The sequence below is a fragment of the Grammomys surdaster genome, unplaced genomic scaffold (genome assembly GCF_004785775.1).
Source record: "Grammomys surdaster isolate TR1022 unplaced genomic scaffold, NIH_TR_1.0 126178, whole genome shotgun sequence".
Taxonomy (NCBI): Eukaryota; Metazoa; Chordata; class Mammalia; order Rodentia; family Muridae; genus Grammomys; species Grammomys surdaster.
Genome location: NW_021620984.1, coordinates 396,882 through 409,454, shown reverse-complemented (window position 1 = coordinate 409,454; position 12,573 = coordinate 396,882). Strand labels below are relative to the sequence as shown.

The window sequence follows — 12,573 nt, the reverse complement described above, 5'->3', positions numbered from 1 at the left end:
GTTTGACAAGCAATTCTTGACAAAGCTGGGTAATAATTATTGTACGTTTGAAGTGCATTTAATTGTGTTTTATTCTTTTGAGGCAGGGTTTCTCTGTGTAGTCCTGGTTGCCCTGCAACTCACTCTGTAGACCAGGCTAGCCTCAAAAGGCACACTCCACTGCTGCCTGGCTAAAGGTTGTTTTGGTTTGGTTTAGTTTTTTGCTTATTTTTTTAAAGATAGGCTCTCTATATATAGCTTTCTTTGGTTGTCCTGAACGCACTGTGTAGACCAGGCTGGCCTCAAATTCACAGGGATCTACCTGCCTCTGCCTCCCAAGTGCTGGGATTTAAGGCATGCACCACCATGCCCAGCCTAAATTTTTATTTTCAAACATAAGCTAGTACAGTTTCTGTGCAGTGACTTTAAGAGAACAATACATTACACATCTACATTTACTTCTTTATCATACAATATAAAATTAACTTTAAAAATTAAAATTAAATTAACATAATTATTAATTAATTATATAATTCATATATTATTAATTGTAATAAAATTAAAGAGAGTTTTTTATATTATGTAAGATTATCTCCAAAAATGTAAAGTATCAGGTATATGCACTGTAATTTATGTAAACAATCCTTATAGGACTTTTGACTAACAGATTATTAGAAAATATGGAGATGTGCGAAAACTCCTAGTGGAAACCACAAATAGTCATTTTTACATTACAATGCTCACTGCCAGAAGTAATGGGGACTTTGTTTTCTCAGGGATACACTAGAAACCTGAGAAATCCAATCAACTATATTAATAGAAGTTCACTAAATGGCTCACTTTATAAATATCTTTCTCAAAGGTTGGTGCGAACTTTACTCACTGATAACCTGTTATACTAAGTGATACACAGGGGGCACATGAATTTAGAAACAAAATGTACTTTTTACAGTTGCAAACTACTCTAATTTGGGAATTACCTTAAAAACACCATGGAGTAACAAAATTGGTTCTTTTCCTTTCACTAACCTTTTAAACATTTTTAATGATCTAAAATGAAAAGGCAATAAATGTGTCAAATATGGCTAAATATTAATAAAGGCATGATCATTACAGAAAACATAGGGATGAATGTGTTTGAATTACCAATATTGAAACTATATGTTAGGATATAGTAAAGACATTTTGAACAAAATTAAGTTAGTGTAATAGTTGTGTCTCGGCTTTCTATCTCAAAATTATTTATATGACTTTTAAAAGAAACTGAAAATGGACATTATATCTAGAAATATCTTACATAATTATATATAATCACTGAACTATCATTGGTTTTGAGAAATAAAGGGAATTATGATACTTAGCATAAATGATTATTTAATTATATATTAATTATATATTTAATTATGTAATATCATTACAGTTAAAATTAAAGAATTCTCAATGTTGAGGAATAGAAAGGATTTTGGCCAGTAGTAATGGCACCCCTTTAATCCCAGCACTTGGGAGGAAGAGGTAGATGGCTTTCTGTGAGTTCCAGGAATGCCTGGTCTAAAACATCCAGGAATATACAGAGAAACCACAAACAAACAAACACACAAACAAACAAACAAAAGGATAGTGATATTACTAAGTTTCTAGAGACCTGTTTCTTGAAATACGTTTTCATTTCTACCAAACTGCACATAAAGTCACAAAACATGCTCATCAGAGTATCATGTAGATGGATATTATTGTCCATATGTGTTAGAGATTAGAATGCACTAATGAACAGGCAAGGCCTGTTATTTACCTTATTATCCTTTTCCAGTTTTGTTTATGTATTTATTCTAGAAATTTTCATATTAAATTTTTACATTAATTTAATTGTTTATAATTTACTACATCTTTAATTAATTATAGAATGGAGTTTTGAGAGATTTTGTTTCAGTTCTGTATCTCTGCACTTGCTATGACATGAAATGTATTTATTATGCACGTTACTACTAGAAATTAAGAATATTATTTAAAAATCTAAATTAGTTAAACAAATTATAATTGTTGAAATATAAAAATTTATTTTGATAAAATAAATTCTAGTGACAAATGTACCTTTGATGTTGTCGAGTTTAGCAATGGCTTTTTGCTCTGCCACATTCCAAATGATCACTAAGTTATCAGTACTGCTGCTTGCAAACAAGTCAGGGTTATGTGGACACCATGAAATTGCCGTGATTGTTTTTTTATGTTCCGACATAATTGCATGAAGTTTGAATTCATTATAACGGCGATCCAGCTAAAACAAAGCATGGCAAACAGTTGAGTTCTTCTTTTTTAAATAATATGCTCTCAATTAGTAATTATTATATAAAGTGGAAGCTATGTACAGAAATACTAGTTTATAGAGTAATAAATATGAATTACGTCATGCCTTGGTTTTCATTCAACCAAATTAAATAAGTTGAGAGAAACCATTTGAAAATGAACTGAGGAAACAGAGATTTCATACTATCCGTAGGAAAATAAACATTTAAATTTTAAACGTATATTTTATATTTTATTGCATCTTTATCAATGTATTTTATGAAATATAAAACCCTTTTTGAACGTGGGAGGCAAAGGCAGACAGACCTCTGAGTTTGAGGCCAGTCTGGTCTGCAGAGCAAGTTCCAGGACAGCCAGGAAAAATATAAGGAGAAATCTCATCTTGAAAACAAACAAATAAACACCAATAAAACAAAAGTTTTTTTATTTTATAATATTTGAACAAAAAATAGTTTATATAAACTTTATTTTACAGAAAAAACATGAATGGGTTTTAAACTTTATTTTAAAAAACACTTGACTATTTATAACAACTTTAAAAATGTTTTCAATGATGTCCAAAAACAATTCTCCAAAGTATTAAAACTGTTTACTTTTTTAAAATTCATTTTTACTACCTCAGGTGTGAGTATAATGCATATGATTATTGGCTCTCTTGCTTTCTACCTGTCTTTTTCTGGACGCATGACTGTGTGTGTGTGTGTGTGTGTGTGTGTGTGTGTGCGCGCGTGCTTGTAATTTAACCAGGACCATCTGCATGAATGCTGAATTAGGATAATCCACTGGAATCTGCTGAGGTCGACAGTGGCTCCACAAGGGAATGTAATAACTGCCCCTTTCTCTGAATGTATCTGTCAGGTCCCAGAGAAACTCAGGACAAATGGGTAACTCTGTGGTACCTATTAGTATACCAAAGTGTGGCTGACTCTGTGGTGCCTGATAGAGCTCTCTCAGCAAGTACCTATTATAGAGTCCTGGCCTGCCCCTATCCTACCTAAACCTGTCTATCCAAGGAGCCTCCCTACTCTTTCCCTAGCTTCTCTTTTCTGAGCTCTCTGGGCCTCTAATCTCTCTGCCTGTCTGCCTCTCTGCCTGCCTCTCTGCCTGTCTCTCTGCCTGTCTCTCTGCCTCTCTCTCTGCCTCTCTCTCTCTCTGCTTCTCTCTCTCTCTCTGCCTCTCTGCCTCTCTGCCTCGCTCTTTGCCCCCATCCCTCTGAAATAGCTAAACTATTAGTTTTAAAACTATCAACAGTGTAATAGACCTGTTATATATTCTGGGTAGTTTTATTTTGTTTGCATGGGTAAGTGGATGGTGTGAATACACCATGTTTCCTATTTCATTTATAAATGCCTCCATTAATTACTTCATGATTTAGTTTCTTGTTAATTTGTCACTTGAACTTATTATGTTTTGTACCTTTATTAAGGTTGGCCTTTTTTCTTTCAGCATATACCAGTGAACCTTCGCAGTATGTTTTAGAGTGTAAAGAAATCATTACAGAGTCTATCTTTCTTTCACCACATGCTTAATGTAAAATTTTACTTGACAACAGTAGTCTATGTTATTACTCAGCATTTCAGTATCTTCAGTATCTTCTCCTTCCTGCTTTACTAATAAGGCCACAGTGACTAGCTTGGCATATCAAATTTCGAGTAATGACATAGCCATTTCTTAAGACTTCTCATCTGTATTTATTTCTCTTTCTATAATTATATCTTTTCTTGGATAATTTTTGATAACATGATCATTTACATGTGACTAACACTGCAAGGATAATCATTTTAAGTTGTCCTGCTTGCATAATTGTCTATTTTGTGTAGTAAATACATTTTAAATTTAAAACTCAATAGCAATATAAACCATTTGTAGTACAGACTGTAAATATATTCAATGCATCATATGTTAGAAATTCAGTATACATATCTATAAATACAAGCACTTATGAAGAAATAATGTCATACACCAGTGATCTTTACTGACTTTTCTAGAACAGTGTAGAATGCTAACTATTACCATTTCCTACTATAACAGTATTATGAGATTGCACTGATCATAAATTGCTATTTTAATAATTTAGCCTAATATATTTTTCTTCACTGTCATTGAACAACTGTATTAAATTCTCATGCCAGGTAGAAAAAATATCAGCTAATACCACTAAAAAAATAAAATAATAGACTATTGCTATATCTAGAATATGATGGGTTATTTCACCTTAGCTATAAGGTCAGTGTGCACTGGTATGAGGAACTATTCAATAAACAACCTTTGAAAGGAATTTTATTTTTTTAAATGAATTTTATTTTTTGTACATGTATGTACATGTATGTGTGTATGTCTGTGTGTGGGCATATGAATACAGTGCTCAAGGAGGCCAGAGAAATGCATCAGATTCCCTGTAGCTGGAATTATAGCTCTTTGTGAGTTTTGTTGTGGACTCTGGAAAACAAACTCAGGTTCTCTGGAAGAGTAGTAAGTGTTCTCAACCACAGACGCATTTCTTCACCCCCTAATAATAATTTTTAACACTTTCTATCCATATATCATAATTTTAAAAGCAGTTTAAATAGCATTTAAAAATACAAGTTTAATTAAGATTAACATCATTGTTCCTAAATTACACAGCATATATATATATATTCATTCAAAGGGAAAATACAAACATTGATTAAATTAGTTAATCTAAATATTAGTTTAAAAATAACCATATGTACTACAATCATAAACTGAAATAATCCATGCTATTAGACCTGGTATATATAGACGGCCAGAGTTGCACAGTACGCAAACCGGTCTCCACTGGCAGCACATACGTCTTTGTTCCACGGCTGACATCCAGCAGCCAGGAGGCCCACTTGCCTGACCTGGGACATGGTTGCCTTGGAAGCAAATGTGAAGAAATGTCAATCATTTTCATCATTTGATAAACTTTACAGTTTTATCTTCCCTAATATATGCCTTCATGCACTGAAAATATACTTCTGGTAATATTCATCTCAACTTAATATTTTCAGATGAAAATAGTTTAAAATACCAAATCGACTTCAAAGCAGTCCATTTGAGATAGAAAAGGGGATCATAAAATGACGAATGGTGTAAGACATGGACCTACACAGGTTCAGGGCTGACGGGGACTAGAGGGCAAATAAATATGTATCTATTGACATGGTCTAGGACCACTGAAGAGATTCATGCATGTGGCCGGGTAGGCAGAGCATCCCAGAAAAACTCAGATTTTCTTTGACCAATACCAATTTTCAAATATTGACAATTCAATCAAGGTAGCAAATTCAAATTTGAAATAGATTGTGTGATTGTTGGCACAACCGTGACCTGTTTAATTGAGCCTGCTGTGTTTACATTGATTTTTATCCTGGGAGATGTGTATGCATTTGAAGCATAAATGTCAAATAAGACAGATAAACAAGCTGGGATAGCAACACTGATAGTTGTGAGGGAGAAAAAGAAAAATGGAAACTATATTTGAACATCACAAGTAATGTGACAGGAGAATAAATGTGTAAGTAAACTATTTCTTCCTTTTTCATTGCTGTGATAAAGTAACCCAAGAAAAGCAACCTAAGTAACGAAGAGGTTGTTTTAGCTTACAACTCCAGGTTAGAGTCCATGGTAGCTGGGAAACCACAGAGGCAGGAGCCTGAGGGAACTTGTCACATCACATCCACAATCACGGACAGGGAGGAATGAAAGTAAGCGTGCTTCTGTTCACCTTGATTCTCTCCACTTACACAGCCCAGGTCCCACCCATAATTAAGATGGGTTTTCCCACATCAATTAACATGCATGCATGCACAGGCATGCACCAAGGCCCATCAGCTTGTTGATTTTGGAGTCTGTCAAATGGACAAGTCACAGTAACCATGTCAACAAACCTCTGCAATGGAGAACTGCAACACAGCAAATGTTACCCAGAACAGAAACCAAGAGTGTGAAATGAAAATCAGCTCTATTCCAGGAATGACTATGAACTAGAATCCAGTGTGAATCTTGGGTGGCTGTTTCTTGCAGCTACATTTTGATATACTGTATGTTGATAATTTCCTCTGATGCACAAAACTTACTTTTTAAAAATGAACGCCTATATGTTCACCTCTTTCTTTGTATAACTGTGTTTTCCTGTGTAATTCACAAGGCAGTGCCTTATTCATCATTGTGAATTTTCTCCTATGATTTTATTCCAAGACTTTTAATTTTTCTATGTAGGATTCCCCTGTAATTCTACATGAATACTTGGAGATTTTTTTTTAATTTCTTCAAAAACCATCAGTTTGATTTTGGTAGGGAATATACTGAGTTTAAACCCTAAACCATCCTCTTAACCACATGAGATGTGTTTCTATTTATGTCTTTGATTTCTTTTAGCATTGTTTTATTATCTTACTAGAAAAAATTTACATCTGTGGTTAAGCTATATATTGGATATTTTATAGTTTTGAAGCTATGATAATTCGAAAAGTTGCCCTGATTTGAACTTGAAGCATTTTTCATGCCTCAGCTTCTAGGGTAGGGGGAGGGAGATTGTCAGAGTAAGTCATTACACCTATTTGTTGGAAGGTTTTAGATTATTGATCCAACCTACTTACTAATATTTATAGTTTGAGTTTCTTAGTGGTGTGATGCTGGTTCGTTTTCTATTTCTATGAACTTTTCAGACCATTTAGTTAATCCAATTTGTTTGAGTATGCCTATCTTTAGTACAGTTCATAATAATTTTATTTTCTATAGCACTTTCTTGTTACTTATGATGTTAATAACTTGCCCCTGCTCTTTTATGTTCTTACTCCATCTGGTTGCATTGGTCAATTGTGATCCTCTTTTCAATGAATGATTTTTGGTTTCATTGAGTTTTCTCTAACGCCTTTCCAGTCTCTGTTTCAAATAACATTACTGTGATATTTATCTTGTAATTTGACTGAATACAGTTTATTCATTCTCTCATTACATTAAGGTATAAAATTTGATTGTGATTTAAGATCTACCTTGCTGGTTGATATCCAGTGCTAAGTTTTCCATTTTGGTTCTGTGTGTACTGCATCCCATATTTCTGAACGTTGTGCCCTTATCTTCATATTTAAGTCCTTCTTAGATGATTTGCATCTGATTTTCATGTATTGGTTTCATATGAGGGTTTTTGCCCAATTTATGCAGACTGGATAATTTCACGGTTTCCTTTCTGTTACAAATTCTAATTGCCTCTCAGTATAATTAGAGAATGTATATTGTCAATATTGCATAACATACCAATCCTGGAAAATTTTTTTAGTAGAAGAATGTATATGCAATAGCTGAGTAAGCTATTCTATATGCATGTCTATGTACCTAATTAGATTTATATCCACAGTACTCAATTTCTTTGACTTTGTTTTGATTGACACATTTTGGCTGTATAGTAAAAATACTGAGAGATTATTTGGTTCTGCTTCTATTCTTGGTTAATGCATTATGTGCTCGTTCCATTCAGGTTTTGCTTCATATGCTATTATGATCTCCTAGGGATGGTATAATGTTTATCATGCATTGGATTTTTATTCATTATGTTTTTCTTTATCTCTTCTAAGTACTTTGGGATGACTGACAGTATTGTCTGATATTAATATAGACATAATACTTTCTTCTTGTTACTGTGTGAATGAAAATCACTTTCTTTTTTTCCCATTTATAGAGTTAGTGTCTTTAGAGTTAAAGTGTATCAACTATTGATAGCATGCGATCACCTTTTTTTTTAATTTTCAATTTTTAAATTGTTAATTAATTATTTTATTTATTTACATCCCAAATGATGCTCCCCCTATGGGTTCTGCAGAGTACTTCTCCCCATTCCCTATCCCTTTTGGGATTGGCCCTTACCCTGGGCCTCCCCCCTCCTTGGAGTATCAAGTCTCTACAGGATTATGCATCCTCTCCCACTGGGGCCAGACAAGGCAGTCCTCTGCTATAATCATGGGTGGGAGAGGGAGGGGAGGGGAAAGGGGAACAGGATTAGGTATGGGGAAGACAGGCATGAAGCCCAGGGGGTCAGAAGAATGAATGGAAATATGCAGCTGGGGTTGTGGGGTGGAGGGAACCTCTAGAAAGTCCTAGAGACTTGGGATGGGGGAGGCTCACGGAACTCAATGTGAATGACCTTAGTCAAAATGCCCAACATTACAGTGGGGATATGGAAACTGAAAAGACCACCTTCATTAATTAGACAGGACCCTCAGTGGAGGGCTGGGGACACTAACCCACCTACAAAATTTTTGACCTGCTGGGCGGTGGTGACGCACGCCTTTAATCCCAGCACTTGGGAGGCAGAGGCAGGTGGATTTCTGAGTTCAAGAGTTCGAGGCTAGCCTGGTCTACAGAGTGAGTTCCAGGACAGCCAGGGCTACACAGAGAAACCCTGTCTCGAAAAAGCAAAGAAAACAATTTTTTTTGACCCATGCAAGCATTTTTAACCTACTCTGTCAGTCTCTATCTTATGCTTAGACAATGTTATAGTTAAAGTACAAGTATCTGTAACTCACGTGCTTGCAACATGGGTGAAATATAACAGTATTTCATCTCATCTTTCTTTTTAAGCTTTTAATCTCTTAAGTAATTATCTGAGTCATGGTAAAACTTCTTGTGGACTAGAAGTTTAAATTTCTATTTGTGAATTTTGAAGAGCCTGGGTGGTAAAATTACTAACAATTATTAACCATTTTTTATAGCGTTAGCTTTATAGCTACCCACACATGTGTCTATTTTATTGAGATTATCCTTGTATCATATTGTATGGTGTCCTAATATTTTACTGTCCTTTTCTTTTATCCAGGAAGATTTCCTTGAACATGTTTCAGGATAGTTAGAAGGCAATGAATTCTTTCATATTTCTTTGCAGGGTCATTTTTGAAAAATAGTTTGGCCAGATTTGGAAATTTTGGTCAACAAGCCTTTTTCTTGTGGCAATTTCTTATCCTATTGTCTTCTGGCCTCCAGTGTATCTGATAAGAATCTTCACAGTTATCTTAGAGAGGATTCAGGTATGTGATGATTGCTTCTATCTTCCGGTTTCAAGATTCTGTGTCTTGTCTTTGCCTTTAAAATTTTGACTATACTTACCTAAATGAAACTAACAGAATTCAGGTTCTTTGGATTTTGCTGAAATTCTTGAAATTTTCAATCTGGAACTGTACTTGCTATTATGTCTTGACATACCCTTACTTCCCTCATCTCTCTGAATTCTTACATGAGGGCATGTTAGTCTGCTGACAGTATTTGTCGGTTCTATTTATTTCTCTCAATATTTTCCTTATTGTTCTTAATCAATAAATGCTATTATTCTTCCTTCACATCTGCAAGTATACTTCCTCTTGTCTATCAAAACGTCTTTTAAATTGTTATGGTAAAATTTTATTTCAGTAATTGGAAATTTTGGTTCTACCTTAAGAATACTCAGATGATAAACGTATACATCATTCCCAATCTTAACTCCCTTTAAAATTTGGGACTGAATACTCTTTATAAGCTAGCTATTAAAATAACAAATAGGAAAAATAAAACTAACATTTATTTCCTTTGAAATGCATAATTTCGAGTGATTTTAAAATAATCATATATCAATAAGCAAATAAATACAATTGCATTTTAAAAACCCACAATGGGTATTCAAAGAAATCCTAATATGTAGAACTTCCAGACTATTTCTTCAACAGGATCATAAAATGGATTTAAGACTTATATAGGTTATATTAGGACAAATCTGTTACTATGGACACAAAATGAAAACCCCAGAAACCTTTATTATTTTGTTATCAGCATGGATAATGATTGTACATCATTAAAAATAAAAAAATTCAACCTATGGAGCATTTTAATGCTATTCTTATGTTTTTAAGTGTGAACTGTAAAAGGTCACACTGTCAGACAAGTTTTTCACTGAGACAAGTAGCATTTTCCAGATGGAAGAAGAAATACTCATTATCCTTACTTGGTCCTGATGCATATGCAGTCTAAGCATGGGTTACTTGAAAAAAGCAATCCTTTTGGTCTAGAAATAACACACACACACTTCACTGGGACAATGCTAAGCCTCAGAGCTCACTGAGTAAAGCAGACTTGTGGTGAGATCAGGAAGAAAGCCTTTGTATTGTTAAAGCTACATGAAACTGGCAGTGTTAGTGGTTGATAACAGGGATATTATTTTCATTTTGTTAACTTGCATTCTAAGTTTGCTCTCAACCCCATAGACAAAACATGCACATGTGTACACAGACACACACAGAGATTATGGAAAATTTACCCTTTCGTCAGTGGATGAAATGTAACAGAAAACAAGCCATAAAAGCATTTTGCATATTAGATTTTTAAAGGTCATTATGTTTACTTTAGAATGTGTAGGGTTATTATTAAATGAGTATAGTTAAAATTTAAGTATAAGTTATGGGATTACAATAATGCCAAAAATAAATTATAATAGTAAAGTTTGTATATGTGTATTTATATATTTGTGTCATAAATAGTACAAGTGTCAACTTAGTTTTCTCAATATTAATTTATGCCAATTTTGAAGCTCTGCAGTTTGAGTTTGTAATTTTTGAATCAAAAATTCATTTTTAGTAACATTTAAAATGGTGGTCATCTAAGATATATATATATATATATATATATTTATGTATATATACATATACATACATACACACACACACACACACACACACAACCTGGTATATAAGCTGGATGCTTAGAAGTGATAAAAGCCTATATTCATGTGCTGGTTTTCCTCACTGACTATGATCTGACTATGATTTTTCACCTCATCTGTGTCTGTATACAAATGAATGCGACCTGAGCATGAAGGAGCCCATACTCACAAAGATGATATGGCCAGTTTAAGGGATAAACTATTTTCATGATTAAAAATACTTCTTCTTTTAATGTCTTGGTTTAGTTACAAAGGCCTATAGTGACTGAAATAATATTAATATTAGTGATTGAGAGGGAAAGAATTTGAACCCTCACAATCTGTATGTGATGTTCCAAATGCACTTTAACACATTTTAGTAAAAAGCATTTTTATTAAAATTAGTCCTATCTTGACCCCAGATCATGCTATCATTTTCTGGGCTGCACTTCAAAGAGAATCTTTTCTGAAATATGAGAATGAATGTTATTGTATTTAAGATGTTCACACATTGAAGGGGGTGCTGGCATTGTAGTGCGGTGTTTGCACAGTGGGTGAAGTTTGGAATCTTGCTACTAAAAGTCATACATAGGCTGTAATTTTCCTGTCATTTTTAACAACATTATACTATTATTAAAGTTCAGAATTTATGATGGCGAGCTCTTTCCTAAGTCACAGAAACTTTTCTTTTCTGAAGAATGCTTTACAATTTATTTTATGAGTGATTTTCCAGAGTGGCAGATGGCTACTGGATCCAGAGATGTTTGTCATCCTGTTCAACAGCCAAGAAAATAAAAAGAACTATATGGGAGAAAAGTCCCCAGAGACTATGTACTGCTGACCATTTAGTTTTTTAAAAAAAGAAGTAAAATAGCAAGAAAATATTTGTGACTGGTGTGATTAGAACGGAATGCCAAGAAGTGAAGAAAAGAAAGAAAAAATACTGTGTATTTTCAGTAGTGTTTGCCCATGAACAGCAATGAGGAGAACCATGTTTATCCTTCACAGAGGTACTCTGGCTCTTTTGTTCACAAGTTAATACAAAGAAAACCACAGTCATCTTCTAAATATCAATAAATTCTCTATTGAAAAGTACAATTAAAACTAATTTCTTCTAAGCTATACCCACTTTGACATGCTACATTTTAAAATAAGATTTTATTTTACTATTACAATGCTAACATATACTTTTTCAAAATAATGGGCCAAGTTGCCATGGTAACAGTTTGACCCCCCCCTTTGAAACATAATTATAAGCATTTTAATTTTCTTAACATTTATCAGATACAATAGTGTGCTCAAGATCTCTGTTTTTCCTCGAATAATAGTATCATAATACTAAATATTAACATACAACTGCCTTCCATTTAATTAAATACTTTTATATATGGGAAAAGATTTGTAATCATTGCTATTTTTATACATGAGTCACATGCAAAATAGCACTTTATAGTTCAATCTTAAAGACAGTCTTAAAATATTACTGTGAGTTCATCTAGACAGGTATGAGGGCTCAGGCCTATGATCTCAGCCACTCAGAATACTGTGGCAGGAATGCCACAGGTTCAAGACCAGCCTAGGCAGTTTAGTGAGATCCTGTTTCAAAATACAAAATGAAAAGATGACTG

General features: G+C 33.8%; 1 protein-coding gene across 6 annotated transcripts in view; it reads right to left on the bottom strand.

Annotated features, from left to right (window-relative positions):
* Positions 1-12,573, bottom strand: part of Wdr17 (WD repeat domain 17) — an 89,558-nt gene that overhangs the window by 58,734 nt on the left and 18,251 nt on the right. For 2 of the 6 annotated variants that reach the window (XM_028757689.1, XM_028757688.1), the window contains exons 2-3: positions 5,031-5,159; positions 2,068-2,251 (exon numbers count right to left, since the gene is read on the bottom strand). In XM_028757689.1, coding sequence (XP_028613522.1) covers positions 2,068-2,251; positions 5,031-5,153 — 307 coding nt within the window. In that variant the 5' untranslated portion in view covers positions 5,154-5,159. Of the gene's footprint in view, positions 1-2,067; positions 2,252-5,030; positions 5,160-12,573 lie in introns of those variants that run through there. The other 4 variants (XM_028757690.1, XM_028757691.1, XM_028757692.1 and 1 more) reach the window with 3 other exon arrangements.